Below are 27,117 nucleotides of genomic sequence, written 5' to 3' on the forward strand. Positions count from 1 at the left end.
TCGTGGTCACTGTTCTCCTGAAGGCTGGGTAGTTTGCTGCGGACAATGGTCTGTTTGAGGTTGTGCGGTTGTTTGAAGGCAAGACGTGCGGGTGTGGGGAGATGTTCGTCTTCATCGATGACATGTTGAAGGCTCCGGAGAAGATGTCATAGCTTCTTCGCTCCAGGGAAGTAGTGGGCGACGATACACGGTACATACACTTGCAACTCGGCCAATGTTGTCTACCTGATGCGCTGCAGGAAAGGATGTCCCGAGGCATGGTACATTGGGGGGACCATGCAGACGCCACGACAACGGATCCACATCATAAACGCTCGAGGCCAGCAGTGGTTTTCCCTCCACCCCGAGGTCTGCTGGAATTTACACAGCTGGGAAATCAGAGTTTCAATTGTATCGAAAACACTAATTTCTGAGCTGCGAAAGCACATGAGCATTCTTATTTTCTGTGCTGCACCTGGGGCAATATCCATTGTTATAAGGAGACATGTTGTGTTCGAACAGTGGATTCAGATGTTATGTTTTATAAAATATCATGGGTGTTTTTTTCTTGCTTGTAATTTGTAAAAAATATTGCTAATTTTCATTCTATCTGTTATTCTTTGATATAAGCTCCATAGTGGGTCATTTGAATCATACCTGAAGTGAAATATCTCATGCTTCCCTTGGCCAAATTCACATTGCAAATCCTATGATGCAGGCTGACATCATAAAGTACCTTGGACATTCTGCCCTGGATTCTAACATTCACTGAGCAGTTAGACTGTGGAATTCGTCCCCTCTCCGAAAGCACTGGGGGCTGGGTCACTGAATTTATTCAACGCTGAGGTTTCCTGTCGACAACAGAGACAACCGTTGTGGAGGACAGATAGGGCAGTGAGGTCGGGGCGATAAACAAATCTGCCAAGTCCATGTTGAATGGCGGGTCAGGCTCTTAGGGCGCAGGGGCATATCCCTGCTTCTATCCCATGTTCCTATGATTCGGCGCGTTCGTTTCTCCCCTTAACAGCTCGATACCCGGATCACATGATTGATTCAATCAATCAGGAAGAAGGAATTAGGTTCGTGAAGAATCGCTGACTCAAATGTAATAACGGAGCTTTGCGCGGAATTGGGGAGGCGTTGGAGAGAGCTCAAGGGACAAAGTGAGTTGCAGAGGTCAGAATTTTGAAATGTTGGCGAAGAAAAATAATGAGGAACCAGATTCGAGTTCAAAAATCGGGTTGAAGCCCAGGAAATGAAGATTTTGCTTTTCCTGTGAAACATTTGCCAGTGCTCACAGCAGGGCAAATTCCTGACGGAATGTTGAGGTGCGAAATTATCCCCAGCCTGTCGAATACTAAATTTAGCAAAATGATTCTGGAGTTGCACGTTCCCTGAACCGAAATATATTCCCGCCTGGTTATTAATCAGCGAATTTCGGATTTAGAGCAAGTTTTTAGAGCAATTAAATGCAAAACAAAGAACAGGCCAGGTGCCCTTGGGATTTATGTGTTTACGTCAGTTCAATCCAGAGAGCGGCGCGATTCCACGGGCCGAGGTTAGCATTGTTTTACTGTAAGTAGCATCACATTGTCAATCCATTGTCGAACAGTTTTCAGATATATCGGGGTAGCAGCTTTTTGTTAATGCTCGTCAGCTGACTGCCTGTGAATTGCTGATTAAAAGCCTTCACTAAAATGGGCAGAAAGTTGGGGATCGGGTTATTGAGTAACAGACTCTTGCTGCTTTACAGCACAGAAAGAGGCCGTTTGGCCCATCTTGTCTCTGCCGGCCATCAAGCACCTATTTATTCTTTTTTCACTTTCCAGCAATTGGCCTGTAGCCACCTCTGCTATGGCGTTTCAATCGTTCGTATAAATGCCGAAATGTTGAGAGTTCCCCCGCCTCATCCACCCTTTCATGCAGTGAGTTTCCAGATTACCATCACCCTCTGGATGAAAACAGTTCTTCTCAAATCCCCCCTCAAGTTCCTTCTCCTTTTGTAAAATATTTCCTCTCTTTTTATTGAACCCTCTACGAGGGGAAACATTTCATCCTATCTACCCAAACTATATCCCTCCATCTGTGCTAATATGTTTCCTCAAGATCATATCAATAACTTCTTCAATCAACAATGCAACTCCACCATCTCTTCCTCTGGCGTTCCTTCCTAAACACCAACTGCACCTCAATGCTTATTTCCCATTCTTGGTCACCTGGAGCATTGAGTCTGCAATATGAAATATATCATCTATCCGCATAGCTAATTCTTCCATGATGTTTGGGATGCTCGGCGCGTTCAGGTACAACACCTTAAGGTAAGCATTTTAACTTTTCTTGACCCGTTCCTACAATTTTTACTGAGCCCTTACCTGTCTCTGGCTCTTGATTTATCTGCCTCTCACTGTTATTATTCTTGCTGCATTTTCCACTTGTTCTTGCTGACCCAACATCTGAATAGTCACATAGGTTCCCATCCCCCTGCCAAATTGATTTAAAGCCTGGCCAATGACTCTATCAAGTACCTTCCAAGGACAGCAGTCGCAGTCCTGCCCCGATGTAATTCATGTCTTTATCTAAAATGATCAGAGGGTAAAAATCAATTGAAAATGAACTTGTGTGTAATTTATAAGGAGCTCATTATGAGAAAGTATGGCATGGATGGATTATGATTTCATCATAACTTCTTGTGGGTCAGAAAATAATGTCTGACATTCGGGGCACCCGAACTATGGAGTCATCTGAAGATGTCCTCACCTGGGCCCAGAGGTGCTCAGATGAGCATTTCAGGCGAATATCCCGGGATGTTCAATTTTGATGTATTCCCTCTCAAGTCTCTGGTGGACTTGCGCTCTGCTGGGATAGACATTGAGTAATTTCATTCCAAAACGTGTAGGCGGCAGACAAGAATAATAACAAAATATTGAAATTAACTACTTGCAATATTACTGTTCAGAGCTAAGGCTTAACAAACAGAAATATCGCAGGTAACGAAATAGGGACCATCTCCAGGGCATTGCAATCATTACTCTACTGTTAGTTGGTAAAATAATTTATGAAGGAAACTGCACATATTCAAGACTGTATAAATGAGGTAATATGATAGAAACCTGATACCGAGATAAATCGAGCCAAGATGCAAATACATTCCGTTTATGGAGATAGAATTGTAGCAAAATAGAATGAAATATCTAATGGTTAAAAGCAAAGGTTTTTAAAAAAAAGTATTTCAACATATTTCCTCCCTTCTGATGTTTGAACCCAATAAAGGATCAATGCTCTTTGCACATTGCACTTTCTGGACGTTTATAGCCAAATAATAAAGACATTATATAGTGAGTAATAAAATAAGGAAAACATCAAATCTAACAACTGCATGCTGTTTCTATGTCGGGCTGAAAGTGCCGGGGTAGGTATCACTGTCAACAGGCACGCAAAATGACTGATTTTGTTTAATTTGATCAGTGAGTTATCAGAATAAGTTAATATAAATGAAAATATGAGTGATTCAGATCCAGCACTAAATTAGGGAGAAATGTGATGAGGAATTGTACTGAGCAGGCTGAAGTTCACGTTTATGACTCTGCTGTGTGACAACCATTATCAAATTATACCGTAGCGACATTGTGAAATATTTGACTTTCTGGTGCAGTCCTTATTCCTTGCCATTTGAAGCCCTCCGTGAAATTGGATAAGAAGTTTCTGAATCCTGTCACCAATTGAAACAGATTCACTGTAGTTAATGCTGAAAATGTCCGTTATTTTGAACATCACTTAAATTTAGTGATTGAAAGCAAGTATGTTTCAAAACGAGAGTTTAGTTGTTCTTATCATCTGCCGTCTGAACCCAATAAATGTACATTGTTCTTTGAACCTTGTTCTCTCTAGAGTTGCCTCATTAAATAATAGATAAGTTATACAGTGGATAATAACATCTAACAACTGCTGACTATTTATCTGTGGGTCTCAAAGATTCTGTGGAAAATACTCTCTGTTATTCAGGCACACAGAACGAATGACTTCGTTTAAATTGATTCCGGATTTATTGAAATGATTCAGTAAGATTATACTGTTTAATTCAGACCCAGCTGGCTTTAAGAGAAAGGTGTGGTGAGGAGTTGCACTGATCAGGTTGAAGGTCGTATTTATGACTGTGTGTAACTGATCTTTACCCAGGGTGTGTTTGATAAACGGTTGAATCCAATATACTAATTTGTTCAGACTTTCTGGAACCAGGAGCGGGAACGGCTGCTCAAGGTAAGAGCCCAGAATATTGTGACCACCTTTACATTGTTTTAATGTAGGGAATCTGAACAATCTCGAGTTTTGGTGCAGTAGTTCCATAGATTCATAGGTTAGAAAGTTCAAGGAGGTCAGTATCTCTGTGTTAGCTCTCCGTAAGAACAATCCAGCCAGTCTCTCTTTCCCCTATTTGTCTATGTACCCCCTCATCCTTTCCTTCAATACTTCTTCGTTTCTGTTTAGACAAGGTGAAATGGGATATAAACGCTTCCCAATCATTCTAGCAATGATAACAGTTTATCTGTAGTTAATATTAAACTGTTCAGTGTTTGTAACATCACGCGAAACCTTCTGTCGACCCCTCTTTTACATGTGCTGACAGTAATCATGCAACTGAGTTCCTTTATCCATGGATGATTTTCCTATTCGTTTCTTTATTCTCTGTGAACCTCACAGCTTCACTCAATATTCCTACTTCAAGCCGAAACAAAGTTTCATAAATTTTCATCGTAACCTCCTAGGTCTGAGCATGTCAAGTCTGACATGCAGTGTGGGGCCTCACATCCTAACTGTGAGGTATCCAAAGATGCCCCTACAACAGGCCAGAGGTCCTTTAGTCAGGGTTGCACGACATTGCCCGAGAAGTTCAATTCTGAGGGCTCCCAGCCACTCTCCTGCGATAATACTGCCACTCCCTCTGGCGGATCTGTTCTCTCATGTGACACACACTGAGTGATTCCATTCCAAAAACTGAAACCAGCAGACAAAGCCAATTACCAAATATTGAGGCTGATTAGGTGCTATATTTCTGATCACGTCTCAGGCTGCAAACAAAAAAAAAGCGCAGATAACCATCGAGAGACCATTCTAAGACATTCTCCTTATTAATCTACTGAAGCTGGGAGAATAATCTATGATGGAAAATGCACAAGTTCAGGACAGTGGAATATGATAGAAGCCTGGGTACCGAGATTAATGGATCAACAATATCAATAAATAGCATTTACACGGATAGAATTGCAGCAAAATGGAGTGAAAATCTAGCGATTGAAAGCACATATATTTCAGCGGTCGAGCTCAGTGTTTCCTATCCCCTGGTGTCTGAACCCCATAAAGCAACCATGTTTGAACTTTGAACTTTGCTCTCTTTGAAAGTTTATAGTCCAATAATAAAGACGTTACACAGTAGGTAATAAAAAGAGAAAAAAAAACATCACAGCCAATAAATGTAGACTGTTGCTCTGTGTGTCTAAAAGAGCAGGGGGAAATGTAATCACTATCAACAGTCACACAAAATGAACACCCTTGTCAAAATTGATCAGTGAATAATCAGAATAATTCAATTAAAATGATACGCCATTTAATTCGGATCCAGCTCTAAATAAAATTACAATGTGTTACTGGTTTGTGCTGATCAGGCTGAAGGTCTTGTTTATGACTGTAATATGTAATTAATCTTTACCCAGGGTGTGTTCGATAATCTGCTGTAAGCAGTACACTAATTTATCAGGACTCTCTGGAACCAGATTCAAGAACCGCAGCATAAGGTAAGAACCCAGAATATACTAACAACTATTACAGAGATTTCAGAAACATGAGCCTATGTGGCATTTTACAGAGTGGTCCAGTAGATTTATTGAATGGTTAACAGCACTGAAGAACGTCAGCGAGCCTGTGCCGGACAGTGCAAGATCAATCCATCTGGCCCAAATATCCCGCCTTCCTTGTCACCCTGCTTCCTGCAAATCGATTTGTTTTCTTTGGAAGATATCGGCGAAATTGAGACAAAGATTTTTAATTCTTCCAGCAATAGTTACAGTTTCTCTTTACTTCGTCTAAACCGCTCAGAACTTTAAACATCTATTGAAAACATTTCTCAATGCTGTTCTCCATGTTGCTATACTTACCAATGTAACTGAAGATCGCCATTTCTGGGACCATTTTTATCAACATTTTCTTCGCCTCTCTGAACCGGTTATGTTCTTTCTTTAGTACGTGTCCAATGTTCAACTCTTTCTTCCGGCTTAAGGCTGAACCAGTGTTTTAGGTTATCTTCATTCAATTCCGGCTCATACCTTTCGGGCTCTGAGATATCCGAATTGGGCAGAACCCAAAAAAAAAGATGCTGGGGACACCACGGCCACGGCGCAGAGTTCCCCCGGTAAAACTTGTGTGACAATTGCCCGAGAAGTTCAATCTTTTATTGAGCCATCGCCCTGTGATGGAACCACCAGACATTGTGATGTAAATTACGAACTTCCGATTAATGTTCAGACTGCCTGAAGTAGTCATCACTTAGACAAATTTAGAAGAATTAAATCCACTTCACACTTAGATGTAACTATATTACTGAGGCATCTATCGATAACATGGTGATCGATAGATCCACAGACCACCCATCAATATCGAATAACCCAATAGGAACAACGGACTGCCTCCTTGAAACCCCCACCCTCCGATCTGACTACTCATTGGCAATACATGGCATCCTGTCTTACCACCATGACGCTCTATGTTATTCCACATCTAACTTCCGAACATTTTGACTTTCCCTTCGATCCCCTCTGGCCAAACTCCCCTCGATCCCCTCTGGCCAAACCCACATAACATCAGTTGCCCTCCCCCTGTCCCGACTTCAACACCACCAACATTCCACGGGATCCCACGGAAAACCACCTGATCTACAGAGCACCTCTGACTGTGTCTTCCGTGTGACCCCACCAGACCACGCCCGCCTACCCAGACGCTACCACGAGAGCTATTATGAGCCCCTCGAGTAAACCCCACCTCCCTTCCTCAGGACTACACAGTTATTACCCCCTAGTCAACTCGTCGCTGACTAAATGCCAGTGAGCACCATTCACCACCGACCAGTATACCTGATCATCCAGACCATCTGAACATCCCATTGTAGCCCGCCTCCCCACTGACCACCCACCAAAGTCTTGACTGCCCTACTGACTGACGCGGCTGACAATCTGACTGATCTCCACCAAGTAACGAAGCCATTTAAAATATGACAACCCATAGCAACTTTTTTCACCATCTGACAACACCACACTGAACACCTCCTATCCAAGCCTTCCGCTGACCATCCCCCTGACCACCCGTCCCCCTGGCAACTTCCTTGACCACCCAAAGGCCTATAATTCCCCATGGGTCCCACGCTACACCGCAACCCCATTCCCACCATGTGATCTGTCCACTAACCTCTCGGAGATCCATGGGACAAAACGATTTCCCTCAGCCACAAGATTAGCCCCTCCATCCAGAATAGGGCAACATAACTGCCCCCCTCCGCCCACCAGCTGATGAATGCAACACCGGCTCGCTTGCAGCTCAGTGCACCCACCTACAACCACCCAACATACCACAGAATTCCAGCCCATCTTCCTGAGCCAGGCCAACATCTCACTGACTATTCTGATAATGATTTTCCAATCATCACGAGATATAGAGGAGCTAACTGAGAGCTGCAGAAACGCAAACTTAGAATCGTAGAATCATTGAAACCCTGCAGTGCAGAAGGAGGCCATTCGGCCCATCGAGTCTGCACGGACCACAATCCCACCCAGGCCCTACCCCCATGTCCCTACATATCTTTCCCGCTAATCCCTCTAACCTACGCATCTCAGGACACGAAGGGGCATTTTAGGATGGCCAATCAACCTAACCCGCACACCTTTGGACTGTGGGAGGAAACCGGAGCACCCGGAGGAAACCCACGCAGACACGAGGAGAATGTCCAAGTTCCACACAGACAGTGACCCAAGCCCGGAATCGAACCCAGTTCGCTGGGGCTGTGAAGCAGCAGTGCTAACCACTGTGCTACGGTGCCGCCCCATTACTTTTTTAAACAATTGAACTTAGAGGGAAATGCCAAACAATTATAGGCCAGTTAGCCTTAAATTGGTGATGGACAAATTATTGGAAATAATCCTGAGTGAGCCGATTAATTGTCATGTCGAAAGGCACGGACTTGTCAGGGATGGTCAACGTGCATTTGTCAAAGGAAGATCTTGCCTCACGAATTTCATTGAATTCTTTGAGGACATGACAAGAAGGGGTAGTGCTGTGTATGTTGTGTACATTGAACTTCGCCAGGCGTTTGACAAGGTCTCATATGGCAGATCGGTGAAAAGTGTTAAAACCCATGGGTACAGAGTAATGTGGCAAACTGGATAAAACGTTCCACAGTGCTCGCTTTTGCGACCCCTTACAGTTCGTGTTACAGATTAACGATGTGGAAATGAACGTGGCGGATCGATTTGGAAATTTGCAGATGGCAAAAAGATTGGCCGAGTAGTGAATAGTGTAGAGGGTAGCTATAATTTCGAAAATGATATAGATGGGTTGGTGGAGTAGGCGGTGAAGTGGCAGACGCATTTTAAAATGCAATTAGGGAGGTAAATCAGTTTTAGAGATTACACAAATAAATGGGAATATATTAAGAGGAGTAGATGAGGTGAATGATCATGGTGTACAAGTACACTGGAGCCTAAATGCAGCAGTTCAAGTAGACGAGGTTGTAAGGAAGGCATAGAAAATGTTCTCCTTCATTGCCAGAGGTATAGAATACAAAAGTAAGGATGTAATGTTGGAATTGGACAAAGTACTGATGAGGCCACAACTGAAATATAGTGTGCAGTTCTTGTCACCATATTACAGTAAGAACGTAATTGCTCTGGAATGAATGTAGAGGAGGTTTAAAGGAATGTTGCCAGGGCAAAAAACTTGCTATGAGGAGAGATTAAATAGATTGTGGTTATTTTCCTTGGAAAACAGTAAACTAAACCCAAAAATTACCTGAGCCCGGACACATGATTGGAATCTGGAGCTTTTTCCTCCACAAATGATGAACGCTGCACTATGATTTTGTGGTCTAGATATTCCACACTTTGTGTCTAGAAAATTCCCACGCTGTGCCTCTGATGCAATGCTGCCTCTGAAGACCTCTAACACTTGATTCGGGGTGCTGAGGTGCTCCTCCTCAGTTTTCCCTGTAATTAGATGTCATGAAAATGAACTAGTACATGGGGAAAATCTTGTCACAGATTATCCATTTTTCCCAGCATGGCTTGAAAACAGAAACTCCAGGCCTTCAGGTAATCACGTGTACGCACAGTATCATCATGTTTATGAACAGGGATATTTAATGCTCCCCAACCGAATAGACTCATCGAGTGGCTGCAAAGGCTTGGAATCAAACTCCTCCCCTACTTTATCTTTCATGGTGTAGGGCACTGTCCTGCACTTGAAAAAGCGCGGATAGCCTCTGGATCAATGAGCAACTTAACTATAGAGCCATGCAATGTGCCCAGTTCATCTGGAAAATCTCAGGATATTTCTGAATGGCATCCTCTGTCACCTTTGTGTGCTTTATTTTATCCCAGTTCTACAGAACTTCACTGAGCCAGCCATGCCCTATAGATAGGGCTCCTTCCCTTTTACCACAAAAACTAGAGGACGCAGCCTCAAAATAAGGGGGAGTCAGTTTAGGACAGAGTTGAGGAGGAACTTCTTCTCTCAGAGGGTAGTGAATCTCTGGAATTCTCCGCCCATTGAAGCAGTGGAGGCTACCTCGTTAAATATGTTTAAGTCACAGGTAGATAGATTTCTGATCAATATGGGAATTAAGGGTTATGGGGAGCGGGCGGGTAAGTGGAACTGAACCACTATCAGATCAGCCATGATCTTATTGAATGGCGGGGCAGGCTTGAGGGGCTAGATGGCCTACTCCTGCTCCTATTTCTTATGTTCTTGTGACATGTGTCCTTGCTTCTTTTCTGTTATGTGCAATGTCCATTTCTAACACCTGAAGCAATGGTATGGTCTCTCCGGTGTACATCTGAAGTTTGATCCCAGTCTGAGTAAGGGCTGGCGCCTGGTTAGAGTCTCAAGTTGTCTTGTTGGTCCTTTCAGGGATTACAGACACAGCGGCTCCCGTGTCCAACACCATCTTGGTTTGTTTTCCACTAACCTCCAGTATTGCTCAGATAGGTTTCACACCCCTCACTCACATTAAACATGTTGTAAGAGTGCTCCTAGAGCAAAGAAAAGTACAACACAAGAACAGGCCATTCAACCCTCCAAGACTGTGCCGATCATGATGCGCTAACTGAACTAAAAGCCCTTCTGCCCTTACTCGGTCTGTATCCCTCTATTCCCTCTCTGTTCAAGTACCTATCCAGATGCCTCTTATATGTTGCTAATGTGCCTGTGTCAGCCACCTCCTCTGGCAGCATGTTCCAGGCACCAACCACTCTCTGCATGAAAAATTCCCCTGCACATCTCTCTTAAACTCAGCCCCTCTCACCTTGAATCCTTTTATTGACACTTGCACCCTGTGAAAACATGCCTAATGATATGCACCGGGTCTATACATCTCATAACTTTCTAAACGTCTATCAAATCTCCACTCAGCCCCCGGGTGTCCAGTGAACACAATCCTCGTTTATTCAACCTCTCGCCATAGCCAACATCCTTGAGACCAGGCAACATCCTGGTGAACCTTATTTGAGCTCTCCAAAGCTTCCACATTCTTCTGGTAGTAGAGACCAGAACTGCATGCAATACTCCAAATGCGGCCTAACCAAGGTTTTATATCGCTGCAACATGATTTTCCAACGCTTGTACTCAATGTCCTGGCCATAGGCCTTCTTAATCACCTTGGTCAACTGCCACTTATAGGGAAATGTGGACCTGCACGCCCAGATCCCTCTGCATCTTACTGTTCCAAAGGGCTCTGCCATTTACAGTACAATTCACACATAAATTTGATCCTCCAAGATGCATTGCCTCACATTTCTCCACATTAAATTTCATTTGCCATTTCTGTGCCCAAATTTCCAATCTATCTATATCCTGTTGTAAACTCAAAGCTATTAGCATCTCCACCAATCTTCGTGTCACCCGCAAACTTACTAATCAGACCACCCACGTTTTCCTCCAAATAAAATAGGTCCCAGCACTGATCCTTGCAGAACACTACGAGCTACAGGTCACCATTCTGAAAAAAATACCCTTTCCCTGCTACTCTCTGGGGCGAATTTTCCCGTTCTGCCCACCACGAGGATCGGACCGTCGAGGGGTGGAACATAGACAGGTCCGTTGAGCTCGGGTTGGATTTTACGGTTTTGGGACGAGTGCGGCCTTAACATCCTGCCCTCTGTCTTCTATCACCAAATCAGTTCTGTTTCCATCTAGCCAGCCTACCCCGATTCCTTGTGATTTCCAGTCTGCCATGTGGGATCTTGTCAAACGCCTTAATACAGTCCATATAAACTACATCCACAGCCCTTCCCTCATCAATTATCTTTATCACCTCTTGAAAAAACTCAGTCGAGTTGGTGAGACTTGACTTTCCCCTACAAAACCATGCTGCCTGACACAAGCTAGTCCATTTCTTCGAAATGTGCAAATATCCTCAGCAATAGCTTCTCCACCACAGTCGTTAGGCTCACCAGCCTTTGATTTCCTAGATTATCCCTGCTTTCTTCCTGAAACAAGGGATCAACAATAGCTATTCTCCAGTCCTCTGGAACCTCACCTGTGGTTAAAAAGGGTGTGAAGATACCTTTTTACTCCCGTATCTCTTTCCTCCCACAGTAAACTGAGCTCGATCCCATCTGGCCCCGGGGACTTGTCCATCTTAATTTAATTGAGGAAACCTATCACTACCTCCTTCGATATATTGACATTATCTAGAGTGTTCACACACCTATCTTTGGCCTCAACATCCTCCATGTCCATCTCCTTGATGAATACCGATACATCGTACTCATTAAGGATTTCGCCGCCGTCCTGTGGTTCCATGTATAACTTTCCTCCATTGTCCTTAAGTGGGCCTATTCTTTCTTGAACTACCCTCTTGCTCCGAATACATGCATAAAAGCCTTGGGATTCTCCATCTCCCTGTTTGCTAATAACGTTTCATGGTCTCTTTTAGCCCTCCTAATTTGGCGTTTAAGTTCCTTCCTATTTTCCTTGTCGTCCATTGTTCCTGAATTCTGCTATTTCTAACCTTCATTTTTATGGGTCATGCATGTTCTGCAATTCGGTTAACTGGCCTTTAAAAGCTGCCCACATGCCAGACCTGGACTTGCCGTCAGATTGCCGCTCCCAAACCAAATTCCCCTGATCCTGTCTAATTTGTATGTATTTGGCTCTCGTCCTGAACCAAGGGCCACTCTTGTCCTTCTCCATTGCTCCCCGAAATCCTATGGAATTATATGGAATCCTTTGCTTCTGTGTCTGTTCTGATTTTCCCAGTTGATGTCTAGCTGACTCATGCATTTTCAAATTTGAATTTCCTTACTCCACCTTCGACTTGCTCTCAGCATCTTTGCAGTTCGTGACTAAACCCCCATTTTTGTTGCAGTGGCGAAAGCATTTGCAATGATCCACATAGTGTGTCCCACGACACCTGACACATTCCATTGCTTTCACCTTTCTTCTTGCTGCCTCTTTCGTTACTTGATGCAGTGCCCCCTCCTCCGCACCACCATTGGTCTTCTGGATATCTTTTGCATTGCAGCCATTTCCATGCACTGAGAAATTTCTGGGGTCCTCTTGAAAGTCAATGTGGCTTCACCCAATAACTGATGCTGGCTCGGTGTGGGCGAGGCCGGGTCATTGGGGTTGATGAGGAATAAATCCGGATCTGTTCAGATGACCAGATGTGTATTACAGATCTGTGCTTTGGGATATTTTTTCACAAAATCAGACACACTGGAAATCTGAGTTGTTGTATGAGATTAAGAATGAAACGGGTAACTGCATTTTACATTGCTGGTTTTAAACCTTGGTTGTAAATTATTGCTGTTGAATAACTTCCAATTCTAATTTGAAGAAATTAAATGTCTGAATCACTTTTCCATTTCCATATTGGAGAAAGGAGAGGACAATAGCTGAGTTTGATTAGGGATACAGGTATAGGGACAGTGACACATCCACACGAGTGGAGAATATGGAGCCACGTGCATTTGTATAGCACCTTTAACGTAGCAAAACATCCCAAAACACTCAACAAGAGAAAAATTTAGTGGGAAAACAAATACATAAAACATTCGAAGGGGTCGCTGGGCAGGTGACTAATTTTAGTCAGATTGTTAATCTTTTTAAGGTGAATCTGAGAAGAGGGAAAAGTAAAGCAGCCGAGAGGCTTCGGGAGGGAATTCCAGAGTTCAGGACTTGGCCTGGATTGTGGACAAATTATCCTCAAGATACACAACTTGTCAGATTGGGCAAGGTAGAGATGTTGCTGGCTTCTGGGGCTGCTGTAGGCTGCATGAACAGGAAGAGAGGGGCCATGGAGAGATTGAACAGCTAGTATGAGCATTTTAAAATTGAGCTGTTGTCAGGCTGTGAGACAGTGAGAGTTGGTGAACACAGGTGAATGAACTGAGACGTGGTGTGAGTTAGTCAGGATTCAGGAAGCAGAGTTTCAGAGCAGTGAGAATGTGGAGCTGGATATCAGCAGTTTGCATGTTGAACCTGCTGCCAGGTTACCGAGGGGCAGCATGTTGATGAGGAATAGAAGAGGGCCAATGATAGAGATAATGATGTGGGAGTGGCAAGAGAAAGCAATGTCACTGATTCTCTGGATGGAAAGTAATAGATAAGAATTGAACCAGGGGCCTTTGATGCATTTCCACTCAGCTGGACGACAAGAGGGAGGAGTTGAGAAGGATAACATGGTCAAGCACGTTAAAGGTTGCAGACGGGTGAATGAAGATACTTCATTGACTTTTGTCAGAGTCGGATAGGATAGTATTTGTGATTTTAACAGCAGTGGCAGGGTGCAAACTTAACTGTATGGAGCTCCTGCAAAAATGGTGCTGGATTTGGGAGGTAACAACATGTTCAATAACTTTGGAGAGAAAAGTGGAAACTGGAAATGGGGCAGAGGATTGCATGGATAAAGGATGGATTTTTCAAGGGACCTGATGTAGGTGACTGGTATTTTGTGAAACAGCTGCCACTAATATCGTGGTAACATGTGCAATTGTAATATTCTGAAATATATTTTACATATCAGTGAAGATCTCAACGCTCTGCTTCTGATTTTAATATTTACATCTGATCCTGACATTGATATTATCCTCATTACAGAGTCTCAGAATCAGGGAACGTCTGTCAATATCATGGCTGAAGGTTCAAACAGGGGAGAATGTTCAACATCTTCAAAAAGAATGAGAATGGACACAGGTAGGATCACAAAACAATACAAATATAATTCCTGTCTTGTCTGCTGCTCACACAGGAAGAGGGAACAGGACAGGGACTGAGTAGAAAGTGGGAGTGAGTCACCATCTCGAGCTGGTTTATCCAAAGTTCAGCCCAGGGGCCGGGTGTGACTTGTGAAGCTCCTCTACGCGGCCCCGGAGGCAGTTTTCAAATTGTTGTCAAACAGCTGGGTTCGAATTCAAGATTCTGCTTGGAGCTGCTCCTCTAATCAGAGGTTGTTTCTCTCTCCCGTTGCTGCTGATTGGCTGACTAGTGAGTGTGAATGGGAGAAACAATCCATGATTGGTGACGCAGTGAACAGCGTGCTGAAGGCTGGTGTGAAAAAGGAGCAAAGGTATCTCTGGGTGGGGCAAAGTGCAGTGAGGCTGCAGCCCGGTGGGAGGGAACAGGCGTGGCAGGGCTGGGGTGGGTGAAGTCTAGTCGGGTAAAATCGAATCGGGGCTTAAGACAGAATGTTTGTCATTTTCGTGAGAACAGTGACTAAAGGGATGTGTGAATGAATGAGGGTGTGTGGGAGAAAGAGTGACCATGTATCTGTGTGGGGTGGTGAGAGTGAGAGAGAAAATTGAGACTGAACGTATGTACTCACACTCGTCCCCACTGTCTCAGACAAAACAATCAGGACCTTCCTCCCGTTATCTCTCCAAGATTTGGCCTCTTGAGTGATTAAAAATGTATATAAGTCCTCAAGTTGTGAAGGTGAACAAGCCTGATCTAGAGTGAGATCACATTTACAGGTGGAGGGAGCCCCGACGTACTCAGACTGTCCAATCGGCAACTGGAAGTGGGCATTGTAAGGGTGACTCAAGCAGAGTGTTCCTGAGCAACAGTGTGACGTGGGCCACAGAAATAAGAGTGATAATGGTTGGAGATTCTGTTGTCAGGGGAATAGACAGATTCTTCTACAGCCCTGGCACATCACAAATGGTAAATTAGCTCCCTCGTACCAGAGGAAAGAATATCCTGGAACTGATGGGATCCTCTTTGAGAAGGAGGAAAGACCAAAAAGATCCATGTTTTGAAGTAGTGACACAGATGGAAAGATGTTCATAGAGGAGCTGTTAAAACTGACGCACTGGAGTGAAAAACAAAGCATGAGTGAGTGATATCTGGATTGTTCTGTGCTGGGTCAGGTCAGGAGGGAAATAAGAGGCTGGTCAATGTGAAACTGCAAGGCTGGAACAGGAGTGGGGTTTCTCATTCTCGGCTTCAGAAGAAAGGGCCCTAACGTCTGTACCATGAGCCCATCAAGGACAATAGAAAGATAAGTGGAAAAGTGAGAACAAATAATTGATACGAACATATGGAATAGGAGCAGAAGTCGGCCATTCGGCCCCTTCAGCGCTTCTGCCATTCAATAGGACCATCACTGATCTATTTGTGTTTCGAAATCAACAGCCCTCTGAAAGAAGAAAAAATCTCATCATCTCTGACCTAAAAAGACAACTTTGTTTTAAAATAGTGTCCCCTCGTTCTGGACTTACCCACAAGGGGAAACATCCTTTCCATGTCCTTGGTGTCAATACCAGATTTTATAAGCTTCAATCAAGTCACTGCTCACTTTTCTAGACTCTGGAAGAAACAAGCCCAGTCTTTCTCGCGTTTCCTCATAAGATAACCCACTTCTTCTGGGTATCAGTCCAGTTAACTTCCTCTCAATAGCATCTAATGCACGAATATCTTTGTTAAATAATGAAGTCATTAACTGGGCACAATATTCATAAAGTCACAGAGGTTTACAGCATGGAAAGAGGCCCTTCAGCCCAACTTGTCCATGCCACCCTTTTTTGTTAACCGGTAAGCTAGTCCCAATTGCCTGCGTTTGGCCCATATCCCTCCATACACATCTTACCCATGTAACTTCTGAATGCTTTTTAAAAGACAAAATTGTATCTGACTCCACTCCCATCTCTGGCAGCTTGTTGCAGACACTCACCACCCTCTGTGGAAAAAATTGCCCCTCTGGTCTGTTTTGTATCTCTCCCCTCTCAACCTAAACCTATGCCCTCTAGTTTTAGACCCCCCCCTACATTTGGGAAATGTTGTTGACTGTCTACCTTACCTATGCCCCTCATTAATTTACAGACTCTAAGACGTCCCCTAAGCCTCCTACCGTCCAGGGAAAAAAGTCCCAGTCTATTCAGCTTCGCCTTATAACTCAAACCATCAAGTCCCAGTAGCATCCGAGTAAATCTCTTCTGCACTCTTTCTTGTTTAATAATATCCTTTCTATAAGAGGGTGACCAGAACTGCACACAGTATTCCAAGTGTGGCCTCACCAATGTCTTGTACAACTTCAACAAGACGTCCCAACTCCTTTATTCAATGTTCTGACCAATGAAACCAAACATGCTGAATGCCGCCTTCACCATTCTGCCCACCTGTGACTCCACTTCCAAGGAGCTATGAACCTGTTCCCAAGATCCCTTTGTTCTGTCACTCTCACCAACGCCCTATCATTAACTGAGTAAGTCCTTCCCTGGTTCGATCTACCAAAGTGCATCACCTCGCATTGATGTAAATTAAACTCCAACTGCTGTTCATCAGCCATTTGAGACGTGGTCTTCCCAATTCCCTGTAAAACTGAAGCATAATATCCTTTTATCTTCCAGTCCTCTCAAAATAAAGGACGATATTCCATTCGCCTTTCAATGACTTGCTGTACCTGCAAATTATTTTTTTCTGACTCATGCACGAGACCACCCAAATCCAAATGCATCAGAATCCTGCAGCCATTCTCCTGTTTAGTAATACTGTTTCTTTTATCCTCCCTGCCAAAGCAAACAGATTCACATTCTCCCACATAATACTCCATCTGTCAGTTTTACTTACTCATCCATGCACAACCTCCTTATATCCTCTTCACAAGAACCTTTTCTACCGATGTTTGTATCATTTGTAAATTTAACCTTGATGCCTTCGCTTCTCTCGTCTATTTCATTCATATAAATTGTAACAAGTTGATGCCGCAGCATAGACGCTTGCAGCTTTCCACTGGTCCCAGCCGGCCAATCGGATACAGCACCCATTCATCAATACTCTGTTTTCTACCAGCCAGCCAATCTTCTATCAATACTATTATGTTACTCCCTGCACTGTCATCTTTCATTTTCCACAAAACTTTGATGTGGCACCCCATCAAATGGCCTCTGGAATCCAAGTGCAGCATGTCTACAGGCTCCTCTTTATCCACGGTGTCACTGATCCTTCAAAGAACACCAGTAAATTAGTTCAGCACGATTTCCCCTTCCATGCTGACTCTTCCAGATTTTCTTGAGTTTCTCTGAATATCCAGGTATAACCTTCTTAATGATCGATTTGAATGCTTTACCTGTGACAGAAGTCAAAGTAGCTGGCCTATAGTATCGTTTTTTAACCTCCATTCCTTATTGAATACGCGGGTTAGATTTATCGGGTTTTCAGCCTTATGGAACCGTTTCACAAACTAGAGAATTTTAGAAAATTAACACCAGTACCTCATTAGCCACCTCTTTTAAGATCCAAGGATGAATGCCATCTCGATCTGTCAGCCGCAGCTCGAGCAGTTTGCTCAGTACCAATCCTTCTCGCGATTGCAATTTTATCAAGCTCCTCTCCTTATAGCTGTCCTACAACTATTACTGAATGCTTCTGTATCCTCTAGAGTGTAGACAGCAGCAAATTATGTATTGACTTCATCCGCTAGTTCATTATTATCTGCTCGTCTCTCCCCATTGTCACTCTCCACAGGACCAGCACCAACTGTATTGGCTCTCTTCCTGTTTGAATACTTGTAAAAATTCCTCCTGTCAGCTTTTGCCATTTTTACCTGCTACCTGTTCATTTAAATGGAGAACACAAGTCTTAGACACATTCTTCTGCCTCAACCTGGCACTTGGCAGGCAACATGTTTTGCACTCTTGCTTTTTACTGCAGTTAACAGTGTCAATCCCCCTCACTATATTCTTTTGGAACAAAGTGTCCAGCTATTTCTCTCTCTGCCTGATGTTGCACGCTGTCTTTTGTTCAGCTTTCAGGTCAATAATCCTGATCTGGATTTCCTCCAGCTGCTTACACTTCATGCAGACGTGTTTGTCAGGAATCACCTTGGTGTCCAAATGCTCCCCCATTTCCACAGCTGCCATTGGTACTTATGTTATTTAAATTGCTCATTCAATTAACTTAAAATCATTCCTATGTGTACCACACCTCTTTCCCCAGCACTGAAATCCCACTTGAAGCAAATTTGCTGCTCTCAGTCTCTGTCTTACTCCGGCATAGTTCCCTGTTCCTCACACCCCTTTTACACAATACAAAATTAGTATAGATTCTGCTACCTTGAAAGAACAGCAAAGAGTGAAAACACATATTTTCAGAGCATGGAATGAAACTTGCAAGTGATATTAAATCAACACATTTTTTTCAGTTACATTTGGATGGTTAGTAATAATGTAAACCCTGTGAAAACTGATAATCGTGATATTGTCAGTGAAAATATGGAAATGGGGATATGTCAAATACTTTTGCATCAGAATGTACAGTAAATTAGAGAACAACATCCCAGACATCTCCTGGAAACTAATGCTAAATCAGGGAGAGGGTTCATTCCAGCGTTTTAAGGTGCTGGTGAGGCCACACCTAGAGTACTGTGTACAGTTTTGGTCTCCTTACTTGTGAAAGGATATACTGGCACTGCAGGAGATGGACTAGGTTGATTCCGGAGTTGAGAGGGTTGGCGTATGAGGAGAGACTGCGTAGACTGGGCCTCTCTTCATTAGAATTCAGGATAATGAGGGGAGATCTTATGGAAACATATACGATTATGAAGGGAATAGATAAGATAGAAGCAGGGATGTTGTTTCCACTGGCAGTTGAAACTCGAACTACAGGGCATGGCCTCAAAGAAAGGGGAAGCATATTTAGGACTGAGTTGAGGAGGAACATCTTCACACAAAGGGTTGTGAATCTGTGGAATTCCCTGCCCAGTGAAGCAGTTGAGGCTACCTCGTTGAATGTTTTTAAGGTAGGGATAGATAAATGTTTGAACAGTAAAGGAATTAAGGGCTCTGGTGAGCGAGCTGAATCCACGAAAAGATCAGCCATGATCTTACTGACTGGTGGAGCAGCTCAAGGGGCCAGATGGCCTCCTCCTGCTCCTAGTTCTTATGTTAGTAGCTGAGGCATTTTTCTCAGATTCATTATAAAGATTTGAGCCTGGTTGGTGAGGCCAGCATTTATTACCCATCCTATCTTCCCTTGAAAGTTGGTGATGAGCTACCGCTGACTTGAACCTCTGCAGTCCATGTGGTGCAGGTACACCCACAGTATATTAGGAAGGGAGTCCCGGGATTTTGACGAAAGAAGTGGGATATGGTTCGAACTCAGGATGGGGAGGAGGAGAACTTTCATGTGGTCGTGTTCCCATACACATGCCACCCTGCTAGGGGGTAGAGTTCAAGGGCTTGGAAGTTGCTACAGTGGTTGTCAATCAAGCATGTTGTTTTGTCATTAAAAGTGTTGAGCTTATTGCATGTCAATGGAGCTGATTTCTTTTGGACAAGCGATGAATATTCCATCACTTTACTGACTTGTGCATTTTAAACAGTGAACAGGCTTTGGGGAATCAGGAAATTGGAAATATCTGCTGCAGAATTCCCAGCCTCTTACCTGCCCTTGTAGCCACAGAACTTATATTGCTTGTCAAGTTCAGTTTTGTCTCAATGGTAACCCAGGGAACATTGTCAGTGGAAGATTCAGTGATGGTAATTTTGTTGAATGTCATGGGCAGGCGATTAGATTATCTGCTGTTGGCAATGCTCATTGTGTGGCAGTTGTCTGGTGTTAATGTTACCTGCCACATATCTGCCCATGCCTGGATACAGTCTTGTTCGTGTTGTATAGGGACATGCATTGCTTCAGTATTTAAACAGTTATGAATTGAGTTCTTTGAGAAGGTGACCAAAGAGGTGGATGAGGGTAAAGCAGTTGATGTGGTGTATATGGATTTCAGTAAAGCGTTTGATAAGGTTCCCCACGGTAAGCTAGTGCAGAAAGTACGGACGCATGGGATTGAGGGTGATTTAGCAGTTTGGATCAGAAAGTGGCTAGCTGTAAGAAGACAGAGGGTGGTGGTTGATGGGAAATATTCATCCTGGAGTTCAGTTACTAGTGGCGTACCGCAAGGATCTGTTTTGGGGCCACTGCTGTTTGTTATTTTTATAAATGACCTGGATGAGGGCGTGGAAGGATGGGTTAGTAAATTTGCGGATGACACTAAAGTCGGTGGAGTTGTGGACAGTGCAGAAGGTTGTTGCAGGTTACAGAGGGACATAGGTAAGCTGCAGAGCTGGGCTGAGAGGTGGCCAATGGAGTTTAATGCGGAAAAGTGTGAGGTGATTCACTTTGGAAGGAGTAACAGGAATACAGAGTACTGGGCTAATGGTAAGATACTTGGTAGCGTGGATGAACAGAGGGATCTCGGTGTCCATGTGCATGGATCCCTGAAAGTTGGCACCCAGGTTGATAGGGTTGTTAAGAAGGCGTATGGAGTGTTAGCTTTTATTGGTAGAGGGATTGAGTTTCGGAGCCATGAGGTCATGTTGCAGCTGTACAAAACTCTGGTGCGGCCGCACTTAGAGTATTACGTACAGTTCTGGTTGCCGCATTATAGGATGGATGTGGAAGCATTGGTAAGGGTGCAGAGGAGATTTACTAGGATGTTGCCTGGTTTGGTGGGAAGGTCTCATGAGGAAAGGTTGAGGGGCTTGAGGTTGTTTTCGTTAGAGAGAAGAAGGTTAAGAGGTGACTTAATAGAGCCATACAAGATGATTAGAGGATTAGATCGGGTGGATAGTGAGAGCTTTTTTCCTCTGATGGGGATAGCTAGCACGAGGGGACATAGCTTTAAATTGAGGGGTGATAGATATAGGACAGATGTCCGAGGGAGGTTCTTTACTCAGAGAGTAGTAAGGGCGTGGCATGCCCAGCCTGCAGCAGTAGTGGACTCGCCAACATTAAGGGCATTTAAATGGTCATTGGATAAACATATGGATGATTTGGAATAGTGTAGATTAGATGGGCTTTAGATTGGTTTCACTGGTCAGCGCAACATCGAGGGCCGAAGGGCCTGGACTGCGCTGCAATGTTCTATGAATGTAACTGAACATCGTGCAATCATCAGCCCACATCCCCACTTCTGACCTTATGATGAAAAGGAGATGATTGATGAAGTAAATGAAGATGATTGGGCCGAGCCCCTCACGGCTGAACACTTGCAATGCCCTGGAGTAAAGATGATTCACCTCCAACCTTCACAACAATCTTCCTTTTTGCTCAGTGCGACTCCAGCCAGTGGAGAGATTTCTCTGATTCTCATTGCTTTGAATTCTATCCCTTGCTGTCAAAGGCAGCTACCCCCCTCCACCCCCCCCCCCCCCCCCCCCCCTCACATCTTGCATCATTTACGGATCAGAGTTCTTAGGTATAAAAGTTTCTTCGGAATTCACTCCTGAAAGGTGAAAGTTTGAATTGTTAACTAAGCCACCTCATCCTAGAGGTGATGCGGTGGCCCACAGTCCCCCACTCCGGCTGAAAATGGAAGTGTCTAACTTCACATGACAAGGAATTTTCTGAGCAAAATAAGGGCTTCTCGGCCTTTTGGCTAAGATCAAGTGTAGTATGGATCGCCTGCACTTGGTTGAGGTCATTAGGTTACGCTGAGGCTTCATATGTTTCATATGAAGCAATTTTTTAAAGCGGCATCTCGGCCTTTTGGCTAAGATGCAAATGAACTCAAGTCTTGGAGGAGGATCCTCCCCCTTCTCCAATCAGCTTGGCTCATGTAGATCAGGCCCAGGACAGGGTGGTTTGGTCGCTCGCCCTGTCTTGTCAGCCTGGATCTGAAATGTCTCAACTTGTTGAGACTCTGAATTGGATTTGATTTGATTGAATTGGAAAAGTATAAAAAAATAAATAAATAAGGGCCATAGGACTGAACGGCAAGACTTAAGCTGCCATCAGGAAGGATCTCCTGCCTCTGCTATGCCAGCTGATCAAATGGCAAGGAATTATCTCAAAGAATGAGTCTCTGGGTTGTCTCCTGCTGGGACGCTTGTTGTCCTGCAATTTTGTGTTTCAAATTTTGCACATGCACTGTGTGTATTAGCACAGGCACAGCCTTTCTGTGTTTGACTCATCTGGAAGCGACCCGCCCAACACTCCCTCACACCTATACACCTGCCCCAGCACTTACAGGATTGGCGACCCGTCCCCAACCCATTCCGATGCCAAATGTATGTTATTTCCTTATGTCATAGTTGGTCACAGTGACTTTGACCAGAAAGAGACCTCGATCAGCCATATACATGTTGCAGCAACGACAACAGGTCAGATGTGGGGCATTCTGTGGAGAGTAAGTCATCACCTGTCTCACCAAAGTCCACAATCTGCAAGGCACAACTGGAAAATTTGCAACTTGTTTGATGACTGGCTCCATGAATACTCGAAGTTCTATACTACCCAGGACAAGATAGCCCAATTGAGCAGCACCTCAATCCCTTAGCCACCAATGCACAGTGATAGCAATATGCATCATTTACAGGAAGAACTGCAGCAACTCACCAAAGCTCCTTCAACATTTCCCAATCCACGACCTCTGTCACCCTTGAGGGACAAGGGCAGCAGATATTTGGGAAGACCACTGTCTGCAAGTTTCCCTCCAATGGCAATTTAGGAAAGAAAACAAATTCAGGCCTTACCAGCAACCCCCACATCCAGTGAACAATTTAAAAAAAAATTGATAGTCTCTTTTAACAATGGATGTTCATGGATTTGGGGCTAAGTTCGTTACAGGGGTAAGGTCAAATTTGCTTTCACTGAATGTTTCTGTGTTAAACACAGTAAGAAGTCTCACAACACCAAGTTAACGTCCAACAATGTTGGACTTTAACCTGGTGTTGTGAGACTTCTTACTGGGTTTACCCCAGTCCAACACCGGCATCATGTTTCTGTGTTCCCAGAAGGTGTTTGATAATACGGTTCACAGGGGGCTTCAGTTGCTTCTTGTAAAGTGAAGTGTAACAACATGGATAGAAACTCATTGACGTGTTTATTTTTCTCCATTTGTGTTCACAGATCCAAACTCCACAATCCCTCAGTTCCTGACAAACTGTGATGATTACCAGTTGTTCCAATTGACAAAATTCTACCGGGACAGACTAGAGCAGGCGATGGAAGGGGGAGTGGATGGAGTCAGCTCATTGTTAACATACGAGAGAATTTTCACTGGACAAGAACATGGGGTAAGTGGGAGGAATACAGAATTAGTCTGCATTATTCCTATCAGTACACAACTTTCCGTATATATTGACAAATGATGGTAAAAGAGCAGGTTCTGTCCAGATAATCTTCCAGCAGACAAGGAATCACACGCTGCTCTGATAATGGAGTTATTGACTGATAATATTCCTGTCTTTAAGTCGACACCAGGCCCAAGTATGAGGAGAGGGAAACCTCAGAGTTTGGGAATTTTGGGATCTGGAGATCCTTTTGGGTACTTCACAGCTCGACTGCACTCACCACGCACGGGGACAGCAGCTTGGCTGCACTCACCACGCACGGGGACAGCAGCTTGGCTGCACTCACCACGCACGGAGACAGCAGCTTGGCTGCACTCACCACGCACGGGGACAGCAGCTTGGCTGCACTCACCACGCACGGGGACAGCAGCTTGGCTGCACTCACCACGCACGGGGACAGCAGCTTGGCTGCACTCACCACGCACGGGGACAGCAGCTTGGCTGCACTCACCACGCACGGAGACAGCAGCTCGACTGTACTCACCACGCACGGGGACAGCAGCTTGGCTGCACTCACCACGCACGGGGACAGCAGCTTGGCTGCACTCACCACGCACGGGGACAGCAGCTTGGCTGCACTCACCACGCAGTTTATTGGGATATAACTGGGTCCACTCAGGTGCTTGTGTAAACCAGTGTTAAAGGAGCCCTTGCGTGATCGGAGCTTTAAAACACCATGAAACATGCCTTGATCTCACTGTGGCAGTTTGTATATTTCGTCAAAACCAATTTGTTTCGCTAAGGCCCTTTATAGAGTCATAGAGATTTACAGCATGCAAACAGGCGCTTCGGCCCAACTTGTCCATGCAGCCCCATTTTTGTAACCCCTAAGCGAGTCCCAATTGCGCCTTTTTGTCCCATATCCCTCTATACCCATCTCATGTAACTCTCTCAATGCTTTTTAAAAGACAAAATTGTACCCGCATCTACTACTACCTCTGGCAGCTTGTTTCAGACACGTGCCATCCTCTGTGAAAAAATTGCCCCTCTGGACCCTTTTGTATCTCTTCCCTCTCACCTTAAACCTATGCACTCTAGTTTAGTCTCCTCGACCTTTGGGAAAATATATTGACTCTGTAGCTGATCTGTGCACCTCTATTTTATATACCTCTATAAGATCACCCCTCAGCCTTCTGCACTCCAGAGAAAAAAGTCCCAGTCTATCCAGCCTCTCCTTATAACTCAAACCATCAAGTCCCAGTAGCGTCCTAGTAAATCTTTTCTGCATTCTTTCTAGTTTAATATACTTTCTATAATAGGGTGACTAGAACTGTACACAGTATTCCAAATGTGGCCGTACCAATGTCTTGTACAACTTGAAGACATCCCAACTCCTGTATTCAATGTTCTGACTAATGAAACCAAGCATGCCGAATGTCGTCTTCACCACTCTGTCCGCTTTCAAGGAGCTATGAACTTGTGCCCCGAGCTCTCTTTGTTCTGTAACTCTCACCAACGTCCTACCATTAACTGAGTAAGTCCTGCCCTGGTTCGATCTACCAGAATGCATCACCTCGCATTTATTTAAATTAAACTCCATCTGCCATTCGTCAGTCCACTGGCCCAGTTGATCAAGATCCCGTTGCAATGCTAGATAACTGTCTTCACTATCCGCTATGCCACCAATCTTGGTGTCATCTGCAAACTTACTAACCATGCCTCATCCAAATCATTAATATGAATGACAAATAACAGTAGACCCAGCACCGATCCCTGAGGCACATCACTCATCACAGGCTTCCAGTTTGAAAAACAACCCTATACAACCACCCTCTCTGCTGTCATCAAGCCAATTAACTCTCCATTTGGCTACCTCACCCTGGATCCCGTGAAATCTAACCTTATGCCAACAACCTACCATGTGGTACCTTGTCAAAGACCTTGCTAAAGTCCATATCGACAACATCAACTGCACTCCCCTCATCTACCTTCTTGGTTACCCCTTCAAAAAACTCAATCAAATTTGAGAGACCTGATTTTCCACTCACAAAACCACGCTGACTGTCCCCGATCAGTCGTTGCGTCTCTAAATGCCTGTAGATCCTGTCTCTCAAAATACCTTCTAACAACTTACCCACTACAGATGTGAGGCTCACCGCCCTGTAGTTCCCAGGCTTTTCCCTGCAACCCTTCTTAAACAAACGCACAACATTTGCCACCCTTCAATCTTCAGGCATCTTACCTGTGACTTTAGCTGAGGAAACCTGCTGTCCTGACTCAAGCTGGCCTGTATGTGGATCCAGACACACAGAAATGTGGTTGACTACTCACTGCCCTCTGAAATGGTCTAGAAAAAGAGGCAAATTTTCCCAATCAGGATTGTCTTGGCAGCACGATTATTGACTGAACTTTCCAGGCTGAGCTTGTGGCAGATTCATTTGTTCATGACAGTGTTGGTAAGACTCAGCGCACAGCCTGTGTTGGAGATGAAGTACCTTCTTTAAACTGAGGAGTGGGTGTGGTGTTGTGCGATGCTCTGCCCTTGTGAAATGTGATAGATTTATCAGGTGCAGCATTGCTTATCACCTCAATCTATTCAATAATAGCATGACACATCCATCACTCCACCATTATAATCAAACCAGAGGCCTAGCCCTGGTTCAATGAGTTGTGTAGACGAGTGTTATGACAGCCATAAGGGACATGGGAGATTGTCATTAAATCTCCTGTCAGCTTTTTGAAGTACAAACTTCCTGCTTGAGCGGAGGCTTTAGTCGGACTGCTGGTCCTGGGATACAGACTTGCTTGCTGTATGTCGTGATTGCGGCTCTTCCTTTTGGTTTTCAATAAACGGTTTCTGGTGATGGGAAAGTGGATTTGGAGGCTTCCTGCATTGGCGATGAGGAGTGAATAAAAAAACATTTTTTTCCTCTCTAAGGCCGACCGCCATTCGTCAAGTAGCTTCCTCAGTAATGAAAGGCAAATATGTTTCTTCTTGGGAAACCTGAACCTTATGATCGCAGTGTACAGAGTGCATGCATTACTAATTTCATGTTAGCAACATTGAAGGAGATGAAAAACAAATGTAATGTTGTTGACAGCATGCGAGGCCCTGACATTCAGTGTGATTTTAAAAGTTTGACCTTGCCGCATGTCCCTCACTTAAACTTTTGATGAGCTAGTAGACCTGGGGAAAAACCACCGTGACCCGAATCCCTCTGTTATACTCCAGAGATACCACTTCAACGTGGCTGAGAAACCTGTCGGGAACCTGTCACCCAATTCTAGTCTGAATTCTGAAAATTAGCAGAACATTTGTGAAGTCAGGCTGCCTCTGGATGAATTGTGGTGATATAGATTGGTATACAGCATA

General features: G+C 44.3%; 1 protein-coding gene across 1 annotated transcript in view; it reads left to right on the top strand.

The window, feature by feature from the left end:
• The first annotated feature begins 2,211 nt into the window (after window positions 1-2,211).
• LOC144483451 (NACHT, LRR and PYD domains-containing protein 3-like) overlaps window positions 2,212-27,117 on the top strand; it is a 76,949-nt gene continuing 52,043 nt past the window's right edge. The window contains exons 1-5 of the mRNA XM_078202140.1: window positions 2,212-2,297; window positions 4,156-4,236; window positions 5,688-5,768; window positions 14,335-14,430; window positions 23,581-23,747. Coding sequence (XP_078058266.1) covers window positions 14,367-14,430; window positions 23,581-23,747 — 231 coding nt within the window. The 5' untranslated portion in view covers window positions 2,212-2,297; window positions 4,156-4,236; window positions 5,688-5,768; window positions 14,335-14,366. The remainder of the gene's footprint in view (window positions 2,298-4,155; window positions 4,237-5,687; window positions 5,769-14,334; window positions 14,431-23,580; window positions 23,748-27,117) is intronic.

The sequence above is a fragment of the Mustelus asterias genome, unplaced genomic scaffold (assembly GCF_964213995.1).
Source record: "Mustelus asterias unplaced genomic scaffold, sMusAst1.hap1.1 HAP1_SCAFFOLD_69, whole genome shotgun sequence".
NCBI lineage: Eukaryota > Metazoa > Chordata > Chondrichthyes > Carcharhiniformes > Triakidae > Mustelus > Mustelus asterias.